The 24,753-nt window shown below is 37.9% G+C and overlaps 1 protein-coding gene across 3 annotated transcripts in view; it reads right to left on the bottom strand.

Moving 5' to 3' along the window:
* The window catches only part of SCMH1 (Scm polycomb group protein homolog 1), a 1,495,203-nt gene that overhangs the window by 252,652 nt on the left and 1,217,798 nt on the right, over positions 1-24,753 (bottom strand). For all 3 annotated transcript variants that reach the window (XM_044062427.1, XM_044062428.1, XM_044062429.1), the window contains one exon: positions 21,645-21,851. In XM_044062427.1, coding sequence (XP_043918362.1) covers positions 21,645-21,851 — 207 coding nt within the window. The remainder of the gene's footprint in view (positions 1-21,644; positions 21,852-24,753) is intronic.

Raw genomic sequence — 24,753 nt, 5'->3', positions numbered from 1 at the left:
GTAGTACTAAGCAGCAATGGCAAGTAAAAAGCAAAACCAGAAAGCAGTCCACAACGTCCAAAACAATAAAAAACCTTCTTTATTGCATGCAGTAGTAAGCGCTTTCACCAAAACGGCTTCCTCAGACTGTAACAGCATACACATCACACAGTCATTAAATAGCTTCAACAATTAACAACAGGGTGTTGTTCAAATCAATTAATTAAACAATAAAATATTCATGAAGCTTCTACTATGAAAACATCCATTATAAAACATAAATAAAACAACAGTTAAAAACAAGCAAAAGTGACTGTTCAAAAAATAATAAAATATATTATATATATTATTTTATATTTAATTTTATTTATTCACAGCTTTACCTAACTTCCTTCTTTTCAAAAAAGGTTGTAGACTAACTTTATCATTCAACCCAGGGGTTGAATCAGCTCTGCACCTTATAATCCATCTGAGTTCCATCTCAAGTGTATAAGCTTCCACATCCCCACCCCTCATGGTGTCATGAATAATCTGTAAGACAAAAAAGGTAAAGGAATGTGTAGTCCCTGCCTGTAACTGATGTTTCGCTAGTGCATTAGTGATATCACCTATTCTCATTTTATAGAGATGTTCCCTAATTCTCAATCTCAACTGCCTATTGGTTTTGCCAATACAAAACGCTTGGCAGGCAGTGCAACTAGTGAGATAAATCACATTTACTGACCTACAATTAGTCCCTGTGGAAAAAGAAAAGATTTGTCCAGTGACAGGCTGTTCAAATATATTACTATTGTTAATAAAACTACACTGATTACAACTACCACATGCAACCGTATTAAAATTCGACGTCATGTACCTCACACCTTCCTTATGACACAACATACTTTTCAAGTTCATCTTATTCTTGTATGTGTATCTAGGTCTTATTCCTACTAATTTAGAAACATCTTCATCTACAGTGAGCACATCCCAATATTTTTCTATAATATATTTTATATTGGTTACATCACTACTATAATAAATAGGTACATTCACTGAAACATTCGCCTTATGTACCTGTCCTTGAGTAACTAACTCCTCGGCCTTAAAATTACTAGAGAAATAAGGGCAGGCTCTAGTTCCTCTCAGACTATATGTGTCAGTCAAAGCCCTGTTTATTTCCGCATGCTTATAAGATCTCTTCAAAAACATGGTTCTTAAATTCTCAGCTTCAGCCATAAAGCCACTATCAGAGGGATTCAATCGGGACGCCCTCATGGTCTGCCCCTTTACAACATTTTCAAATACATGTAGTGGATGCATGCTTGTTCTATGGAGCAGAGTATTTCTATAACACATTTTCCTATGTACCGATGTATTAACTAGTCCATTGTCTAATCTAATAACATCTATATCCAAAAAAGAAATAAAACTCCTTGAATAACTCATGGTAAATTTAAGATAACTAGTAGTGCTATCTATAAAGCTCTTAAACTGTAGTAACTGTTCCTCATTACCATCCCAAATTAAAAAGAGGTCATCCACGAACCTCTTATAAAAAGGGACATGTTGCTTAAATTCAGAACTGGGGAGCAATGCTGCATTCTCCCATTCAGCCATGACAACGTTGGCGTAGCTATTGGCACATGACGTGCCCATAGCTACGCCATCATTCTGGATAAATAACTCTTTTGCAAAAACAAACACGTTGTTATCCAAAATAATTTCCAGGAACAGAGCTATTAACTCAATCAAACTATTGTCCATTGTCGTGTATTTCTTCAAATATTCCTGTACACTTTCAACTCCACTACCATTGGGGATCATAGTAAATAAACTGACTACATCCAAAGTAACCAAGAAATATTCTTTCCTTTCATCAAATTTAGTCATGCATTCATACAAACTAATTAAAAACTGTTTGCTATCTTTTAGAATATTAACATTAGCTTCAACTACTGGTCTAAGATGTCGTTCAACGAACAATGAGAAAGGTTGTGTTAACCACCCCTGTCCTGACACTATCGGTCTCATCGGAGGATTATGTAGGTTTTTATGAACCTTCGGGAGGCCTTTCAAAACAGGTATAAGTGGATTATTAACCCTCAGAAACCTGAAAAGGTCCTCATCTATAACACCACTTTTATACAGGTCATCTATCGTCGTATACCCGGAATACTTTATTCCTCACTTCATCCATGTTCAATTTGGAATAAAATCTAGTATCACTCAGGAAATCATACACACTCCTATTATAATCTTCTGTACTCATCACTACGATGGGACCTCCTTTGTCAGCAGGAGTTATTACTATAGAATCATCCCTCTTCAAATCACACAAAGCTTGTCTCTGTTTGTATGTCAAATTATTCTTCTTCCTCTTATTCTTAACATTGTGACTACTATAATATATATGTAAATCTTGTTCTACTAATTTAGTATATGTCTCTAAAACAGGGTTCAAAGTAGGTACATACGTACTCACTGGTTTAAACCCAGTCCAAGTACTACCTATATTAGGACTGCTCTCACACATACCATAATCAAGTTTTAATTGGACATTCCTGGTAAACATTTTGAAATCAATCACTGTGTCTGTAATATCACTAAACTTACTGGGTATGAAAGTTAGACCCTTATTGAGTACATATTCCTCCTCTCTACTTAACATCCTGCTGGATAAGTTAATCACAATCGATTCTCCTTCGTAGCCCACATCTTCTTTATGGTTGGGCCAACATGTTCTGTTTCTACTACTTTTCTTTTCTGGCGACCTCTGCTCATAGAGCGTGTTCTCCCCCTGAAACGAGGAGACTGTATTGGGAAAGGGATATCCCTTAGATTAATGTTATCATTCCCTTCTTTATTAGTACTATTGTTAGTAGTTTTCTTCCTAACAACTAAATCATCAGCTCTAACTGATCGAGTACTCTGATTAGTTGTCTCAACATTAGAGGAAATCAGAGTGTGTACTCCTATTCACAGTAACTACAGTTACAGGCAGGGACTACACATTCCTTTACCTTTTTTGTCTTACAGATTATTCATGACACCATGAGGGGTGGGAATGTGGAAGCTTATACACTTGAGATGGAACTCAGATGGATTATAAGGTGCAGAGCTGATTCAACCCCTGGGTTGAATGATAAAGTTAGTCTACAACCTTTTTTGAAAAGAAGGAAGTTAGGTAAAGCTGTGAATAAATAAAATTAAATATAAAATAATATATATAATATATTTGGGTGATGAATCTATCCCTCCAGCACGTCCTATTAATAACCGTGTCGAAGTTTAAGTCTCCCGCCCTTGTGGCTCTGAGGGATCTAGATTTTTTGAGATGAAGCATGTTCATCAAATCTGGGTTTGACATGGCCTTGTATGTCAGGCATAGGTCACCTCTGAGCAAGCGGTAAGCAACTGAATATAACTGGAGTTCTTTCAGTCGGGCAGCATAAGACAGATTTTTGAGACCCTTTATCCTTTTGGTGAGGAACTTTTGTGGCCTCTCCAGCTGCTGCAAGTGTCGGGTCAGATACATTCCGAATGGGGCATTGGACTCGATCATTGGTCTGATGAGTGATGAGTATAGGGAGACTATGACTTCGCTTGATCTAGATGTGAATCCCTTCATGATAAGGTGGGCAATGTAGAAGGTCTTCCTAACTACTTTAGCAATATGAGTGTCGAATGAAAGGCTACTGTCAACCTGGGTTCCCAGGTCCCTAATAACTTCTTCTGTGTTCAGGGGATTGCCACCTGTATGGTAGCTAGGGGTAACCTTATTTTTCCCGAAGGGTATGACTATGCATTTCTTGGCATTTAACTTTAGGCCATGGCTCTGGCACCAGTTATCCGTTTCTGTGAGACCCTTCTGAAGGATATCTGTGTCGGATGTGTTTTCCACTACGGCGCCCAGTTTGCAGTCATCTGCAAACTTTGTCAGCCATAACCCTCCTGTGTTTGCTTGTACTTCAGAAAAGTAGATGCCAAACAAGAGTGGGCCCAGGACTGAGCCCTGTGGTACACCACTTGTGACAGGCTTTGAGTCTGACATGGCGCCAGCAACTCTGACCCTGTGGGTTCTGTCACTCAGCCAGTTTGCAACCCATCTTGTAATGTATGGGTTTACATTTAAGTTGATGAGTTTTTCAATGATACCCGAGTGAGGTATTGTATCAAAAGCCTTCGCCAGGTCTAGGTAGGCTGTATGGACTGCCTTTCCCTCGTCAATGGCCTTGGTGACTGTTTTGAAAAAGTCAACCAAGTTTAGAAGGCATGATCTGCCTTTGACAAAGCCAAACTGGGTTGGATCCAAAGTCTGCAAGTTCCCTTTGTCTTTATTTATGAGATCCATTATGATCCTCTCCATGGCTTTGCAGATAAGGCTTGTCAAGCTAATGGGACGGTAATTTCCAGGGTCGGTGGAGGCACCGCCTTTGTGGAGTGGGACCACAGTCGCTGCGCCACTCCCTGGGTACGTATCCGGAGGTGAGACTAAGATTAAACAGCTGTCCTAACTGTGGGTTTAATTCCTCGTTGAGTTCATGGCGCACACAGCCGGGGACACCATCAGGTCCCATGGATGCTGTGTTCTTTGCCTTGGAGAGAGCAGTTCTCACCTGGGTGTTAGAGATGTTTGGGGGGCTACAATCATATGGTATAGATATCTCTCCTTTAGGGGGGGAGAAGTTTGCACTGAACCTTTCAGCCAGTATGTTGGCAATGTCTGTAGGATCAGTAATCTTCACATCATTTTGAACTAATTCTGACCATATCTGGGAGTTTCCTCCTAGGTTTCTGACATAGCTAAAGAATGCCTTATGGTTGTCTTTAGAGTCCTTAGCTATTTTTTCTCAAAATTAGCTTTGGATGATTTTATGAGAGCTCTTAGCTTTTTACTTATAGTGATCAGCGGTGTCTTACCTTTTAAGGATTTTGCTCTATCTTGTAGTAGCTTTCTCCTTTTGTTGTAGAGTTTGTTTATGGCTGGGGTCCACCAGACTGGGCGCTTGCCTTTGGTACAAAGAGTCTTTGTTTTGCTTGGGATTGCCTGATCCATGCAGCCCTGCAGGTGCTGGTAGAAGGCATTTGTAAGTGATTCAGCGGTTTGAGTAATGTTAACCGCTGGCTCAGGGGCCTTAAAGGAGACCACACTAGTCTTTAGAAGTGTGAAGTCGGCTTTCGAGAAGTTCTTTACTGTGGTCTTTTTCATTTCGGGTGGGGGCGGGATGAGGACCTCCAGCGAGATTAGTTTGTGATCAGATCTCACCAGTGAGGGGTATACTTCCGGCGTTGAACATTGTGCTCCCATGTTCGTGATGATGAGATCAAGTATGTTTTCTCCACTTGTGGGGATGGTGACTAGTTGTTCCATGGCATTTGAGTTTATGAATTCCAGGAACTTTTGGGCTAGAGTGTTTGGGCTTGAGTAGTGTTCCCAGTCTATATTAGGGTAGTTGAAGTCATCTAGTATGATGGTGTTCGGCGATACATTTATCCCCTCCAGTGTTTTCAGGAAGGCCATATGAGGTTCCTGAGTTTGCGAGGGTGGCCTGTAACATGCTACAAATTGCAGAGCAGTCTTGCCTATGGTTAATTGCACCTGGATGGTTTCCGATGCATCGTGCGATGCCGCCAATCTTGAGGTGTGGGTGTCCTTGATGAATATGGATACCCCTCCTCCTTTCTTGGTATTGTCCGGGTTTTGGGGCCGGAACGCATGATATGAGGTAAAACCTGATAGTGCTGGGGTGCTCTCAGGAGCCTTGAACCAGGTTTCTGTCACAGCACAGACATCGATGTTCTCCATACTGAGAAGGGCCTCGAGTGCGTGCATCTTGAGGTTGAGACTTCTGGCAATGAGCAGCATTACCCTTAGTATTTTTTTCTTTGTTTTGTTCTAGGGTGGTAGGTTTAGAATTTGAGCCTTGCCTAAAAAAGGCACTATGGGGTGGCAAGAGCCTTTGCCAAAATCCGGAATCCCAGGGTGACAAGTGCAAGCCGTCCCTTGCGAGCAGCGTGGCTTGTCCAGCATGTCATCCCAGGCAGACAGACATTGGATCCCCTTTGAATGACACCAGAGTTTAAGCCAATTGTTAAAGCTGATCATCTTATCTCTGTATTGTGGCATCATTCTTGGTGAAGGTAGGATACTGCTCAAGGTCAGGGTCATACCTGCTTGGGCTACATAATCAGAGAGCTCCTCTATGTCTCTTTTCATGTAGTCCAAGGAGGTACGTCTCAGGTCGTTAACACCAGCGTGGACAATGATTGAGTCGTACTTGGACCTGCTGTTGAGAGACCTGAGTGCATGCGTGCATGCGTTATGTGGCGGATTCTAGCACCCGACAGGCAGCTTACTGTGACCTTCTCCTTACTCAGTCTGGTGAGCGGGACGTCAGTGTGTCTGACTATGGAGTCACCAATGACTAGTGTGTCTGGCATTGTGTTTGGCCTTAAGGGCTGTGACTGCTTGACACTCTGACTGTGTGGTCTATGTGTTGCAGGTGTTGTGTTCTGAGGTGGTAGTTGTTTGGGTGTCTGCTTTGGTGGCCTCTGCTGTTTTGGTAGATTTTTGATCAAAGCCTCCGAGTATGTCTTTGTGTGTTTATGTGTATGATTTGAGGTTGTGATGGTATTATGTGAGACTGGGTCTATAGTGTGTGTGGTTACCTTCTCCTCCTGTCTGGTCATGCCAGTCCTATGTTGAGAGAGCTCAGCCTCCAGTTTGGCCGTATAGTTGCATCTCTCGCATGTATTTGTGTTTTGTGGGAGGAGGAGAGGGTTGTCTGTGTACATGAGGCAATTGTAACATTGCCTCAATATTCCCAGGTTCACCAGCTGAGCAGGAGAGGACATTAGCAACTGATCCCTCGACATGCTAGAAGGAATAGACAGAAAAACTTAAGAAAAGGTTCTGGGGGATGTGGGTGACTGAGAAATGGGGTTTGCTTTCTTGGGGTACTTTCTATAACAAGAGTGCTGTATCGAGGTGATAAGTACTGTAGGAGCAAGTGCTTCGCTATACAGATAGAGAATAGTCTACTTGGGAGTCAAGTAGAGATAATTTATAGTTGTAGGATACACTAAATAGAACAGTAGTATACTTTGAGGAAGGTAGTTTTAAGGGAAAATTTGAAGAGTGGACTTTAGGTAGCCCTAATAGTTTAAATCTGATTAACCGGCGCTGCCCTAGTGTGCAACGGTAGCAGCTCCGCGCTAACGCGTGCTTTATAGCAGGGGGCTGGAAAAAACAGGAAATGACCCAAAATGGCCGGCAAATTACTAGTTGCTGCTTCTAACCACTCCTCTGAGGACAAACAAGCACTCAGTACTCCCCACTCCCACTGGTGAGTAAAGAAACTACCTCTGGCCACACAAGAAAATGGAGGAACACAGAAACCAAATACAAAGCCCAGGGATCAGCAAAATCTGATCACTGGAACAACTAGCTAGGAAAGTTTAGGAAAGGAGAAATATTTTTTTTTTTTTTTTTTTTGCAAACAGACAGAAAAAAATGCAGTAAATGCTTTGTTTTCGACTAAATTGCTATCAAAGGCTGGTACACTTGAGTGTATTAGCCTGTTTGTTACTTTTAAGCAATACTTTAGCCCACAAGTGCAATCAACAATATAAGCTCACAAAAACAGGAAAATAAGGTAATAAAACAGTAATATAGGCACAAACAGTAGTCGAAAAGCTCAAAAGATCGAATTAATTAATTTGAACAACACCCTGTTGTTAATTGTTGAAGCTATTTAATGACTGTGTGATGTGTATGCTGCTACAGTCTGAGGAAGCCGTTTTGGTGAAAGCGCTTACTACTGCATGCAATAAAGAAGGTTTTTTATCGTTTTGGACGTTGTGGACTGCTTTCTGGTTTTGCTTTTTACTTGCCATTGCTGCTTAGTACTACATGCTGGTGTCTGCAGAGGAATGCAGTGTTTTTGTGACTTTGCAAACAAGCAGTGTTGAGTTTTACAAGCCCTCACGTTCCTGTACACAAGGTTTTTATTTTTATGCTACATGTTTCAACAGGAACGTGGTCTCTCTGTGCTAGCCTTTTATTCTTGATTTGGTTTAAATAATGCAATTTGGCTATCTAAAAAGAGTAGAATGCTAATGCAGGATAGAAAAAGAATCATGGGAGGAATGGCAAAAATATAAAACACCTCTACATATTGAAAACATCAGAATGCTTTGTAATCATACTAAAAAGCAAATAAATGAAGACAAAAAATGTACTGTAATTACTTTCAAAATAATAGCAAAAATAACCCTAAAAAAATCTGGACAGTCATTCTTGTATTCCTGCGATAAATTCAACCCCAACTCCTCTCCCAATAACTCATCGCTTGAAACCGCAATACAATTCAACTCTTAGATAGTACAGCATCTCTAAACAAGGATTCCCCAAGCCATGGAGTACCACATCCGTTTTCACTTTCAAACCTGTGCTCACATCCTACATAAAACCACTCTTAACAAACTGAAGCCAAGCTCTACTTCAGCTGATGACCTTCCAAACAAGTACCTTAAAATAGCATCTGATAGCATTGCCTGCACTGTCTTAATTGTTATAAACAAGTCAATCCGGGAAACCCACATTCCCACTCTCTATAAAAAGTCATACATTATCCCTCTGCACAAAAAAAAAAAAAAAAAAAAAAAAAAAGAAATTCTTCAGACACTGCTAACTTTAGACCTACAGCAACCTTATCCCCCCCTTTCCAAAATACTTGAAAAATGTATTTAAAAACAATGCCAAACTATCTCCTGCAAGAAGAACTCATATCCTCCACACGTGGCTTCTGTCCTTCCCACACTATTAATACTGCACATCTAACCTATATAGATACTATCAATAAAGACAGAGGTAACTGCAAAACTGGTCTTCTCCTTACTTCTAGACTTGTCTAAAGCCTTTGGCACAGTTTGTCACAGCAAACCTCTACTCTGAATGTCCTCTTTAGGTTTCTCTCTCTCTGCCCACCCTTCTTTGGTTTAAAAGCTACCTATCCAATAGATATCAGTCTGCAAAATGGCACTCCACCCTCTTTCCATACCTCCCAGTTATCACTGGTGTACTACAAAGCTCTATATTTGGTCCCCTCATCTTTAACATTCTCACCAACACCCTCCATACATCCACACAATAGGCCTCCCTAATACAGTACTCAGATGACTCCACACTCATTTGCACATATGACAATGTGACACACCTCCAAAAAATTGCTCAGCTTCAACAGCAACTGAAACATGGCTTTGTCAGACAACTCATGCTGAACCCTAAAAAACCCCACAAAGTACTACTCATCCCCCCAACTCCCTCTCTCATGAAAAAAATATTTAAAGTACTTTCTCTTGATAATACAACCAGTGAAGTCAATTCTCATAGCAAATTAGGGATGATAGTAGATGATCATCTTAAATTTGACCTGCATATACAAAATTGCATGAGACAAACTCATCCAAAACTAGGGATGATTTATACAAGCAAAAACATTCTCAAGAACACAACTAAAGCTACACTTGCCACTATTTATTTTCTCCCCACACCTCTTTATGGCACTCCTACTATCCTTCAGACATCCCAAAAATCAAATCTTGAACAATGCTATAACAAAATTGATAAATTTGCAGCAAATACCCCTTTCAGAACCCAAATTTGTATAGCACTAAAAAGACTAAACTACCCTATCAAGTAACATGCACACAGTTTCTTATCCTACCTATAAAATTATCCAGAATCCATCCGCTTGCCCAACGCTAAATAACATTCTATACAACTATGTTCCCAGTTGGTCATTACAATCCAGTAACCAAAAACTATCACCTGTCCACAAAGCTATCATATCTGCTGGACATTCCATGTACTTGTACCATGCTGCGAAGCCTTGGAACTCCTCATCTCTATCAGGTCAGTACCCTCCCATCCTTCAAAACCATTCTGAAAGCCTTCCTAGCCAAAAGCTGGCACTGTTGTTGCTCAACACCAGGATAAACTCTATCTCTAAATATGAACAAATACCTATCCATAGCTTACATTTCCTTACTCTCCCTTCTTCAGTCAGTTACTTACTTCTGTCAAATTCTCTCTCCTGGCTTTCTCTCTAAATATACCATAAGACTGCTCTTCTCTCACTTTGTATAGCAATTCATGTTTGTATTACACTAACTTACTTTATGTCTCTATAAACTGGCTAAAATGTCTTGTAGCTATTAAATCACTATCATATAATGTGTATCTATTTTTCACCAATGTTTTTATATTATGTCTAATTTGGTACAATTATTTAAACCACAGTAGACTCCTCTCATCTGTTCTCACTGGGACCAGACCTTAGGCTGGATAAACGAATGGCTGGTTAATCAGAAAAAGCATACAAAATAGCATTTATAGGTCAAAAGCAAACGTGCAATATAAGTTTATTTTTGTTTCAATATTTTAACATTTTAAGATTAAAACTATAAGCCGAGATGTTCCCAAGTGCCCAAAGGAGGCAGAAGTGTGTTCTTCTCTACTGTCTGTTGCTATGGCTACAGCAAAAATTTGAAGGCCGGGTTAAAAAGGAGGCTGTTTAAAAGGAGGCCAGATAACAGGGAGCCTATGGTAGTTGTTTTTTGTATTATTTTTAAAGACTGTATAATTATTGTTCTTAACATGTTTATTAATACTTTGGCGCTTTTCTTCCTGGACCTCCGCTGAAAACGGGATCCTACCCAGTCGGATTTTTCTGGTAATCAAATGTCAACAAATAAACAAACAAAATAAACAAATAAAAAGAATGGTCATGTACATGTGGGAATGAGCATTTATCAGACCAGCTTCTTTGTCAAGATCAACATGGGAATATAAATGGCTTTACAGGTATATACAAAAATCACAGTGTTGAATTACATTAAGAAGTGTCGGTTGGAAATAGCAATGTTACAGGAGATGCAGCTGGACAGAAATGAGCATATAAATTTGATAGTAATAAAACTGATTATGAGAGGGGCTTTATGAGTGATTGAAGGGGGAAGGACAATAATGGTAGATTTGTGGCAGCAGGGGGTTATTAGCAGGGGAGAAAGATTATGCTGGCATGGATTTCTATTCCACCTAAGAATAGTGTTATGGGGCTTAGGAGAATTTGGGGAGAAATAATAAGCTTTCAGCAGGGAATATTATTGATGGGTTGGGACTGGAATCTGATTTGAAATAGGATGTATCCAAGGGGACCTTACAGGGGAAAAATATAACAAAAGATGATAAACTTCAGTAGAAATATATCAGAATACTTGGTATGGAAGACATAAATTAAATAACAAGAACTCAGATTTACACATTATTCCCAAAGATACAATAACTTGGTTTGATTAGATAGAAAGTATATTTCATAAGATCATGCATATATATTTAAGTGAAATATCATCCAATAAGATAATAATGAGACTCATCCAATAATTATATCACTCACCAATAAAAACTAAAATAAAGGTGCAGAGCAAAGATGCAAAAATGAGACACTGGTGCTTTTGTAATCATGTTAAAGAGAGGGACATTTAAAATACACAGTGTGTATGATTCAAGAGTTGTTATGGAAGCCAGACGTTACTTTAAAATGAATAGCTAGTGAGTTAGTGTGATGAAATGAAGATGGGCTTTAAAAGCAAGATGGAAATATGAGAGAAAGAGATATGGGAAAGAACTAATAGGAATTATATAGAAAGGCTGTTAAAGGTTACAATACTGCAGAACAACAGAAATCTCACAGAGCAAAAGAAGCAGCAACTGAAGAGTGCTAAAGGAATATTTAGACAATATGCATGAGTTTAAAAAGGTTGCTATTAAACAACTGTTTTTGATCGCAACTCTAAAGTGCAAAGACTTTTTGCACAATGACTTGGGTAACAGTGATGCAACAAAACATATTCAGCCTTGGCAAGTTGTGTCTGAACAAAGGAACCAGGCAGGACTTTCCTCTTTCTCCTCTGTTATTTGCTTTATATTTAGAGCTGTTAGCAAAGAAAATAAGGGATTTAAGATTACAGGCAGAAATGGATATAACAACATGTCCTACAAAGCAAAGAATTCCAGGTGAACCAGAAAAAGTCTCAGCATTCTGGCTTGCAAGTGCCGGGGAGTAAATACTTGGTGTGCATGTTCAATCCGTATCTTTTCTTCTTGCATTCCCATCCAGGATGCCAACTGCATCCTCATGCATTGCACAGAGTCATCACCCTCTTAGCATTCTGGTACACCAGTGAAATGGAAGTTCATCCAGTGTCATTTTATCCTCCAGATACACCAACTTTGCCTTAGTCTGTTCAAGCCAAGCTTCCACAACCCCCAAACGATGCTCAACATCCCTGATCTCTGTGTCCACCGAGGCAAGCTAGTTGGAGTAGGAGTGCCATCTCCATATCCAAACATTTGCCATCCACGCTTTCTCTCCAAGAAGTTATTGTAGAGTACAGATATTGCAGCTCTAGCATAATCTCATGCAGACAAACTGTGAACATACGAGTTTCCATTTGATCTACTGGACTTAACTTTTGCCAGGGCTGATAAAGGAAGATGTTGGCAGGGTATCCCCAGTGATGGAAGTATTAACAAATGAAGCAGCTTTATGTTTTTTAAATTTTTTCTTGACTGGAAAAGTCTCAGTGCTATTAGGCAACAATAGGAGATAAATTCTTGCTAACTAGTGTTAAGATTTAAAATAAAGACCTTGTTAAGCTGGGGGAAGGAGGGGGCAGAAACCAGAAAGACTACTCTGCATTCATCTTAACTGGAAGTTCCTCCCTAAAGAGTTCTTTGTAAGAAATGTAAAATCCTGGTTTCAAAGGAAATTATTCTTTTGACCAGGGATAGAGGATCTGAATTGCCTAAAAATAGTAAAGCTTCTTAATTTCTTTTTTTGCAGTGCCATAGTTGGTGCATGTAGTGCTCTCTGCCTGTCCCTGTTACATGCTACTGGCTGCAAAAAAGCAGAAGTGTAGCAAGGGTGGAGTGAAGGGGTACCTCAAATTGAGTACAACACATTACGGGGCGCAACTGGAAGTGCAGCTACTGCATTACTATCTGACTGACGTTTCTGGATGCCATTACAGAAAAGGACTTCAGTGCTTCTTGTGTGGTAATTTGCAACAGCAATCGGTGTGATACAGCTAAAAACTGAAATCCCTATTTTTGGTTTGCTTTTGCTTTTCATTTGAAGGGCTGAGAGGGTACGGGTTAGAAATTAATCTTGGTGGCGAGGCACCAGACTAGGGCAGCAACATTTTTTACTGTTCTGAAAGAAGCAATTAAAGTGAACAGCTGAGAGGGTGGGGCACCAGATCGGGGACAAGTAGTACAACTACATGCACCAGCTATGGCACTGCAAAAAAGAAATCGCTAGAAAATGGAAATCTACGTCTAAAACAACCATAATAGATGGTTTGAAGATTGTAAAAGAAAGAAACTAACTGGAGATAGGATCTTTATAAAAAAAAAAAAAAAAAAAAAAAAAAAAAAAAGGAGGAGGATCAAATTTCATAGACATAAGTGAAATTTGTGGGAACAATACATGCAGAATAATACTCAGGCAGAGGAGTGAGATTTAACGGAGGATGGAAACTGACCAATTTATATAACATAGCAAATGAAAATTACTGAAACGAAAACATATAGATACTACAAGATAAGCGAAAAAACACACGTGCAGCCCCAGCACAGGAAAAAGCAGAATCAATTGTAAAATCCAATATGTTTATTTTATATAACAGAGATGAGCGCTTTCGTGTATCGCTACGCTTCTTCAGATCACAGAATAAAATGAATCAATCCTATTTAAATATAATAAGTTAATCCAATTAATTCAAACCATCCAATAAGGGCTATGCATTAAACAATCAAACATTTATAACATCACTTCCTTAAAGCAGCATAAGAATTTTTATGATCTAACCAAATACACAGACAATATTGATGACAATATAGTAAAAACTCCTCTCTAAAACATTGTATATAAACAAATATGAGTATAAAAACAGTACATTTTTAAAAACTATGAATGGAACTCAATTTCATATACATTAATAAAATACTGTCAACAATATGATATAGTAAAGCATATATATTAAACAAACATAAATATGAAATTTTTATTTCAGTAAATATGAACATAGCACTGATAACTGCTTGATCATAGCTTCATCTACGTGACTTCAACACAGAGCGTAGTGAGATATATGCGTTAAGACCTGGTGGATAATGGGCTCTTAGTTTGAAAACCCACTCCAGTTCTTTTTGTTCCAAATAGCTCAAACAGTCTCCCCCTCTCTGACTCTGAGGTATTATTTGGAGTACTCTAAATTCAAAGCCATGGCCATTGTGGATGGAAATGTGCTTAGCCAATGCATTTAATTAATTATTATTTCTAATGTCGTAGATATGATTATAGATTCTGTGTTTACATTTTCTTTTAGTCATGCCTACATAAAATGCAGGACATGTGTGGCATGTAGCTAAATAGATTAGTCCTGATGTACTACAGTTTGCAAAAAACCTAGGACTAAAAGAAAATTCTAACTCTGGATGTATAAAGTCTTGTTCTATTGATATATACCTGCAATAATTACAGTTCTTGCAGGGATATGTACCTCTTTTCTCTGGTGTTCTAATGCCTAAATTTTTTTTATTTCTATTGCCAATAGCGTGGTCTGTACACAATATTCTTTTCAAATTTTTGTTATTTCTGTAGATAAACCCAGGGGTAGGGCCCACCAATTCTGCTGTTTTCCCATCAATAGTTAGGACACCCCAATGTTTTGCTATAATCTTCTTAATTGCTATATTGTCATTTGTATATGTAGTGACAAACCTAACTTTATCAGAAAAAGTTCCCCTTGCGTTACGACCAAATCTCTTGATAATTCCAGTGTTGGGAATTACGTGATCTCGATCAGGTTCTTCTCCTAACACCTCAAATTTTACCTGTCTTATTAATTTAATATCATAACCTCTGTCAATGAAAATCACCTCCATTCTTTCTAATTCCATGGTCAAATCTGCACGATTTTTGCAAAGCCTCAAGAGCCTCTGGAATTGACACTTCACTATCCCTCTAAATATATGACGGGGATGCATGCTATCGTATCTTAGTATAGCATTCTTCCAACAGGCCTTTCTATGAAGGGAAGATAATAATCTGCCATCCTGTATGCTTAGATTCACATCAAGAAACTTACAGTGTCATAAGAAGTTTCGACGGTGAATCTAAGAAAATTTGTTGTAGTTTCCAAATATCCCTTAAATGAAAGAAATTCCTGTAGACTCCCATCCCAAACAACAAGGATATCGTCCACAAAACGCTTATACACCAAGCATTTTTTGAAAGAGTCATGAGTAAATAAAAACTCTCTCTCCCACTGGTGTACTACCAGATTTGCATATGTATTTGCGCAGGGGGTGCCCATGGCAACCCCTGCTAGCTGTAAAAACATATGCTCTCTGAAACAAAATACATTATTGCTTAAAACCAATTCAAGCAATTGGCAAATTAATATCTCTGTATTACGATCTATAGAAGGGAAAATCTGAAATAATTCTCTAATAGACTCAATGCCCTTGTCGTTTGGGATGGAGGTGAACAGGTTCTGGACATCCATGGTCACTAATAGGTGTCTATCCCTATATAATTCAACATCTAAAATATCTAAAAATTCTAGAAGTTGATAGGTATCCTTTAAGATGGTTGGGATATCATTGACAAGTGGTCTTAATAGCTTCTCTAGGTAAATGGAGACATTTTCCGTACTTCAATTATCCCCTGAAACTATAGGTCGAAGAGGTGGCGGATATACCCCTTTATGCATCTTGGGTAATCCTTTTATCACAGGAAGTTGAGGAGAGGGAATAAGAAAAAATTCATACAAATCCTTGTTTATCTGGCGACACATTAATAATGCATCATTAATATCACTAAGTATCTTACTTAAAACTTTCTCATCAATTCGCTTATAAGTGAGGTGATCACTAAGCATATTTTCCATATAGCAATTATAGACTTCTATGTTCAACAAAACAATACCCCCCCCCCCCTTGTCTGCAGGTCTTATAGCAAGAGAGGGTTCATGAGATAATTTCCTAAGAGAGGCATTCTCTTCCTTAGTCATATTGAAATATGAACATTTTTTGTTACCTTTCAGAAAATAAATATAAAGATCCCGTTCACACAATTTAACAAAACTTTCAACATGACTAGGTGGTATTGGAGAGAAAGTACTTCTCCGTTTGAACAAATATCTATCTGATGATCAAATGTTCGTAGTCTCATTTACTACATCTTTAAACAATAATTTAATAGCTACATTTCTTGCAAAACCACAAGCAAGTCATTTAAAAAGCTGCCTTGGGAAGGGATAAAGGTCAGGCCTTTATCCAAAACGCTAACATCAAATGAAGTAAGCACCAACCTTGATAAATTAAAAAATAAATGCTCCGTTATCTTTGCTTCCTTCTCTGTTGATAAAAGTTCTCTCCGGAGAACTTCCGTTTTCTCCTGTCCCAGCTTTTTGACCGGTCTCTTGGCAAAACTGACTTTTTTATTGGAAGGGGTAAAAAATCATGGCTAGATGGTAAAGCTCCATGTTTCCTTATGGCTCCCAAGTCTCTCTTGGCTACTGTAGCATAGTCCGCTTCCTGATTGGGTTGTGGTGTTGAAATTGCATTAACTGCCTCCGTAGAGATGGGTAGCTCAGGTGGAGTGACAAAACTGGTTCCTGAAGTCCGACCGGAACTCACTGTTGCAACGTCTCTAAGTAGAGGACTCACTAATTCTATGTCAGTTAACGTGGTAACCATGGGGACGGTAGTACCAGGTAAGGTGTTTGCTGGAGTGATATTCTCAACTCTCCTGGGCCAAACAAATACATTACCATCCAAAAAGTCCCGATAATCTCGTTGCAACTTTTTCTGTTTCGTCTGTTGCAACTTGGAGGCATAAGAATCTACTTGTGTGTAGATGTGATCAAGTCTCTTTAAGCATGAATCATGATTAAAGCTATCACGGATTTCAGTATTTAACTTGTCTACTTTCAATAGCAACTCCTTCTCTAACGGAGTAAAGTAGTCAATAATCAGTTGAATGTATTTATAGCTTGCTTCAGGATTGACCTGCTGCCACAATTTAAGTAGGGTAGGGTGCTGTTCACCATAAGAGGGCATGCAAAGAACTCGCATGCCCCTCGGAACCAATTTAAAGTGTAAGCATGCCTCCATATGCTTACGCTGCCATATTAGCCACTGCAGCTTAAACAGGTCATTCTCTAGTTGTCTTAGCAAGTAAAGAAACTGATCCATGTTGTCTATATCATTATTATTAATGGTAGATGTATAAGTCTGTAGATCCAAATCCAATAAAGGGTTGTTAACACAATTCATGATGTTTGTCCATCTGTTAGAAGTATGACTCACCCTCGGGTTTGGATTATAGTCCAATTCAACATCTTGGTTTGCCATCCTGTGTGGAGGGGTGACCAAATAGCAGGCAACAAGAACAAAACAGAAATCACTACACCAAGAGGGACTGTCCGTTACAAGGTAGCTGAACAAGCGAAAAAACACACGTGCAGTCCCAGCACAGGAAAAAGCAGAATCAATTGTAAAATCCAATATGTTTATTTTATATAAGAGAGATGAGCGCTTTCGCATATCGCTACGCTTCTTCAGATCACAGAATAAAATGAATCAATCCTATTTAAATATAATAAGTTAATCCAATTAATTCAAACCATCCAATAAGGGCTATGCATTAAACAATCAAACATTTATAACATCACTTCCTTAAAGCAGCATAAGAATTTTTATGATCTAACCAAATATACAGACAAAATTGATGATAATATAGTAAAAACTCCTCTCTAAAACATTGTATATAAACAAATATGAGTATAAAAACAGTACATTTTTAAAAACTATGAATGGAACTCAATTTCATATACATTAATAAAATACTGTCAACAATATGATATAGTAAAGCATATATATTAAACAAACATAAATATGAAATTTTTATTTCAGTAAATATGAACATAGCACTGATAACTGCTTGATCATAGCTTCATCTACGTGACTTCAACACAGAGCGTAGTGAGATATATGCGTTAAGACCTGGTGGATAATGGGCTCTTAGTTTGAAAACCCACATCAGTTCTTTTTGTTCCAAATAGCTCAAATAGTCTCCCCCTCTCTGAATCTGAGGTATTATTTGGAGTACTCTAAATTCAAAGCCATGGCCATTGTGGATGGAAATGTGCTTAGCCAATGCATTTAATTGATTATTATTTCTAATGTCGTAGATATGATTATAGATTCTGTGTTTAAATTTTCTTTTAGTCATGCCTACATAAAATGCAGGACATGTGTGGCATGTAGCTAAATAGATTAGTCCTGATGTACTACAGTTTGCAAAAAACCTAGGACTAAAAGAAAATTCTAACTCTGGATGTATAAAGTCTTGTTCTACTGATATATACCTGCAATAATTACAGTTCTTGCAGGGATATGTACCTCTTTTCTCTGGTGTTCTAATGCCTAAAAAATTTTTATTAAAAAAAAAAAAAAAAAAAAAAAAAAAAAAGGAGGAGGATCAAATTTCATAGACATAAGTGAAATTTGTGGGAACAATACATGCAGAATAATACTCAGGCAGAGGAGTGAGATTTAACGGAGGATGGAAACTGACCAATTTATATAACATAGCAAATGAAAATTACTGAAACGAAAACATATAGATACTACAAGATGATAACATAAACGGTTATTACAGTTTATTTCCTTTTCTTTGATGCATCTGAAATTTGAACTCATGCTAGAACTTAAAATATGAGGATTTAACAAAGATTAAAAAAAATAATAAAGAAGGATCTAGCCCTGCTTGATACCCTTTCACTTGTGCAGGAGTAGTAGCAGCACTAACAGTTACACCAGGAACATAACCTTCATCAGCACATAAATAGGAACTGCAGGTGAGACATATATATAACCAATGTTATCCCTTATTTGTGGAACAGACCTTCCCTACATGTCAAGAAAAGCAACACATTAGTTCCCTTTAGGACTATTTCAATGACTGTATTGTAGTATGGCTCTCCTTGACTGGAGAAGCTACTACTTTTGAAGTACACTGGGCTTACTCTGCCTAGGATCTCAGCTGTCTTCCTGTCTGCATGCCTAGTGCATACCTACGAATCTTTTATGTAGGCAGATAAGTGGACGTTCCAAAGACAAAAAATAAATAAATAAAAAACATAGCATACTCAGTACCTCAATGTTCTTTGTTGCTACTGGTAAATGGTAAAATTACCAAACATCCTTAGGAACAGCTCTGAAAGGAAGACCAAGTCATTGCTAAGAATACAGAGAACGCAAGCGGCCCTGCATTTGTGGCATTAACTAGATCATGTACCCTTTCCAAACATTTGCAGTGTTCTATAATCTGTATTTGCAGTTTTCATCCTTTATCTCATTTATACTCTTACAGTTTCTGTCACACTCTTAACCCTAACTTCTCCATGACATGTGCATTTCTGATGGCTAATAACTCAACATGCATGGTTATTTCAGTCTCATAGAATTTTTAAATACTTTTATGTCTGAAGATTGCAAATTACATTTGTTCATCTCTTACCTCATCAACTAAAGAATTTACGTTGCAAATTGCATTTGTTCATCTCTTACCTCATCAACTAAAGAATTTACTATCAGTTTATTTTATAATTTTTCCTAAATATATGACCTACTGATTCACCATTTATTGTTTGGTTTATTAACTGTACTGTATTGTTGCTGTATATTTTGTCTGAAATATTTCTTCCTACAACTCCACTTAACAGTCAGACATTGCTGGTTAACAAATGTAATGTTTGTTTGTGTCTTTCGGCTTTTCCCGGTTAGGGGTCACCACAGCGGAACTCCGGTCTGCTAATGATTGGCAGTAGAGTTTTACGTGCTGGCTTGCCGGACCTAACGCACAGCCTTCAACGAAGGAACGCCCATTCATGCATGTCGCCACACAGAAGACGCTCTGAGAATCGAACAGGCGACGTCTAACTGTGAGGCGACAACGCTACCGCAGCACCACCAACGCAGTGGTTAACAAATGTAATAAAATAAATAAGGGTAAAGTGTTAATCACTAGAGTCACTATGCAAAGCTCCACTGAAATCTAGGAACAGGAATTTCGTGACATTAAGACATTTTTTTTTTTACCTGTGGGAAGCAAATAACAGTGGAAAATAACATGCTGGATATAAAGAAAACGATTTTATTCAGTTATTTTTTTTTACCCTTGACTTTGATGAATTCCTATCTACTAATCTCTTCTCACATTTACTCAGTATTGCTGGCCTTGTTCACCCCAAGTCATCTGTATAAAAAGTCCTTTGATTCCAGCAGAATTTAACTTGGCATGATGCTATGTCTGGAAGAGCTACCTAGAAGATTCTGGCAGGTAGTGGAGCTGTCTTTACACCCAGGAACAAAGAAGAATGATAAACAACCAAGTCACTCAGCTGAATATGAAGCAGCAGGAGTAATGTGTGTGACAGACTAACAGTGCAGACCAGTAGTTTGGTACTTTGTTATACTACAGATGTGTGTGTGTGTGTGTGTGTGTGTATGTATATATATATATATATATATATATATATATATATATATATATATATCTATCTATGTGTGTGTATTTTTATATATATATATATATATATATATATATATATATATATATATATATATATATATATACACACACCTATTTAAATTGATCACCCTTAATGGAAGCATACCATAAGCACGACAAATACGTTTGTAAGTTAAAATACTTGTATGTAATAATTTACTGCACAAATGCTGAACATGCATTTTTTTATGTAGAAAATACATGCAAGTTAAAAGCACTAAAATACTCCCCTTCAGTGCTGCCTCTGGAAACTCAGTTCAGCCCCAGAAAATCATATACAAACACTCCAAGTCCCAATATTTTCTATGCAATCCAGGTCAATGGCAGCAAACACAGACACCTTACCTCTATAATGACAACAAATTCACTAGGGTATAAAGTTTACTATGACTAAAGCGGTAATGTTTTAACTATTTGGGTCATACTTATCTGTGTAAAGTACATGCTAAAAACTCAATGGAATACTAACAGTTGTATGTGTGCAAATATATATAGCTAACAGAAAATGATAACTTTCTTTCCTTTTTATATGATGTATACACATACATACATACATTTGTTTAAAAATTCTGAAAAGATCCAGTATAACTATTCAGTTAAATTACTTCAGTTTCAATGCATTATAATAATGCTACTTAAGAACTGTGCCTTTGTAAATATGAAATGAACACCATGCACTCTATGCTGACCCTTGCAAACAACATTATAAAGCAGTTTTTCCTTTTTCCTTTCTTTGGCTTTGTGATGTAATTAAGTTGCATGTTTCAGCATACTTTGATGTTTATTAGTTCTTATCTGCTTAGAAACTGTAACTTGGCCAAGTGACTGAACTTCACTGGGAAAACATGACAAGACTACTGCATATTAGTAAACAAGACTGATAGATAATATGAAAAAGTGTAAAAAAATTATTATTATTGTTCCCTTCATAATGCTGCTACCATTCCTAGTAACTGGTTTCAGATCCCTTACCTCCTGAGCTGAGCCGCCGTAAAGTGCTAGAACTACTTTGAGAGAGACTGCTAGATGGGTGTAGGGACCTGTAGACAGGAATACTCCTATAATCTCTGGAGCTCCTTCCCGGGCTTGTAGAATTAACTGAATTCAGGGCTGAATCCACAGGGTCCAAACGGTGCTCTGTAGGGTCAGGGAGGCTATCATCCAGCACAAATGTTTCAGCTGTAAAACACACACAAAGAAACTATGAGAAATCAAAACATTCCATACCAAAAGTTACTTACATTTCAAGAAAGTGGTTAACAAAGCTGACTAGGAAAAAAATGACTGATGACGAAAGTGTTTTACAATATTAGATGAGTATGTGGCCTTCCCAGAGAATGGCTAAGACTGGCAAACTATTTTTTCCATAAACACTGATGTACATCAATATACAATGTTTGAACGAAGACTGGTCAAATACATAATATATGCAAACAGAACACAGCTGCGGTGGTCATGTGCCAACTAGAATTTAAAGTCACAAAAGCTTCACAAGCTAGGCATGACAGAAATGAAAAAAAAATACACAATAGTTATTACACAAAATAAGTTGTAACAGGTCAATGACTCAATTCTCCACTAACTATTGTACTCACGGAAGTTGCTTCCCTATATATCACCACTCCATTGTGGTGTTCAACACATACTCCAAAACACCTAATATACACCTACTGCAGGGCACGAGATGCGCATTAATGAACAGGTACAGTGACGATCTCTGTCATCTCACAATTAGGACCATTTCCAGTCACATGACTATCACCATGCAAAATAAAGCAGACATCCTCTGTAAGGCAGAAAAAAATGAAAGGTAACAAAAGTTGGGATGTCACTGTGAAGACAGGAGAAATTTCAAACATTTACTTTTATGGTGAGTACCTCATATGACTGTGCTATGATACTTCTACGACCCAGTCTTCAAAGTGGAGGATTGAAAGAACAATTGCTATGCATCCAGAACTTGGAACGAGGCTCAAGCAAAGATCTCTCGCTAAACCATCTTTGGCTTCAAAGACTGAATATAACTTAAAAAGTTCTTGGAAATTGCATGAACAGTTACCCAACAAACAGCTTCACAAATGGGTAAGGAAGTCTCTCTTCTAAAAGAAGACAGCAAAAACTGCCACTGTTCTAATGGAGTGAATTGTAAGGGCTCTTTGAAGAAGCTTACTCATGAAATTACAGCAGGATACAGAGAAAAGAGCCATCTAGTTGGAAAGGATTTGTTTTCCCACCAAAATACTTAACCTGCTAGCATCAAGAGGCAAAATGTTGATTATACATGCAAAACTGCCACATTCTCTAAGAAAATTGATACAGTGCTTTGAGTACATAGAAGACTGGGGCTCTGTCCCTAATCGCAACATAATGGCCAATAAAGGGAAGATTTTTCAAAGCAGACATTTCAAAGGCATTATAATGCAGAGCACCACTTTAAATGGGTTTTGTCATGGTGTCTAGAAAAAAAAAATCTTGAGAGAGAGACTCAAATGTTCTGAGATGCAAATCTTCATTCAAAAATAATTTTAAAGTAGGCAAAAAAAGCAATGATGGATCCCAAGGAAGAAACAGAGTCAATACCAAACGCATTAGTTAGACACAGATGCAAAGAAGTCCACAAAATATAGAAAGTGTGGGAGAAGAACATGCACTAGTACAAAATATCATGGTCCTTACACATATTCTCATAAGCGAGGCATTCTAGTATTGTTTTTCCAATTTTTGCTTACTTATGTAACGCATGACAAATGAGTTACCAGAAGTATCCCTGTGGGCAGCATATTTGAAATACCTTCACTGTTATGAATATAGCCAAGTGTTCTCGATTTGATTAAAAACTGTACCAGAACAGGTTTTTCACTTAAGACGTTCCTATCCATTTTTTTTTTGCCTATACACTGATAACAATTCCTGGTAGGGAAGGCAGTCTCTTACTTGCAGTTCAAACTTCTTTTTGGCCTCATCACACACTATTACCTTTCTCTCTCTAGTTATTTTTCCCAGTAAAATGGTTCCTTTACCATTTTTTTCAGCAAATTCCAGACCCCCTCTTGCCTACTATCTGAATCCCTACTTGCAGTCATTCTTACTGGCAAAAATCTCCAGTCTCCATTCCCTTATTGGCTTAGTTATGGGAATATTTTCTGCAACTTTATGAATACCCTATCTATACTCTATACATCTATCATCTATACCCACTAACTCACCCCTAGACTAAGTTGAAAAGCTTTCCCTTAAAATGTCAATGCACCTCATATGAGCTTGTCTATATTCTTTTTTAGTTTTTCCTTTCTTGTCTTATCTTCAGTACATCTTCAAGATTATCTCTACTAAATATACTGTATGAACAACCATCATATGTTACTACCTGCTATACTTTTAATTGTATGTCTAAACCACTATGCTTATGTGCGTTTATATTACCCTATTGTATGATTTAAATAGCGAATGCTGTTTCATCGTACCTAAAATATCTAAACCACAAAATATTGAACATTTAAAACAGTGAATTTATTCCCAGGGAAAAAAATTTGCTGTTCCGAAACACAAACACACAACACAAGCACACCAAAATAAATAACCCACACACATACACTTAACAAAACCATAATTCTAACCCTACACTACTACCTCTCCACTCACCTTAACCCAACCCTAACCCTAAAGTCCCTATCTACCACACACTCACCTTACCCACTCCTTAACCCTAAAGCCCCTAACTACTACACACTCACCTTACCCGCTCCCTAACCCTAATGTCCCTAACTATCGGACACTCACCTTACCCCGATCCGTTCCCACACTTACTTTAACCCAGTCCATAACCTCCACTCGCATACTTACCCCGGTCCGTAACCTTCCCACCACAGTAGAGTAAGTAGCAAAGCCATGGAACGAACAACCGAAATCTTACCCTAGGTAAGATTTTGAAGTTCCGTAGCTTCGCTATTTTCAGTTTTCGACAAAAACGGGTCAATATTATAGCATTCAAGGTTTAAAAACTTCGATACTATAATATAGACTCACTTATGTAAATATCTTATGTAATCATATGTTATTGTCTGCTATATTTTTATAACTG

The sequence above is a fragment of the Protopterus annectens genome, chromosome 2.part1 (genome assembly GCF_019279795.1).
Source record: "Protopterus annectens isolate FY-2018-M chromosome 2.part1, PAN1.0, whole genome shotgun sequence".
NCBI lineage: Eukaryota > Metazoa > Chordata > Ceratodontiformes > Protopteridae > Protopterus > Protopterus annectens.
The sequence above is the reverse complement of the archived record's forward strand: the minus strand, read 5'-3'. Positions and strand labels throughout refer to the sequence as shown.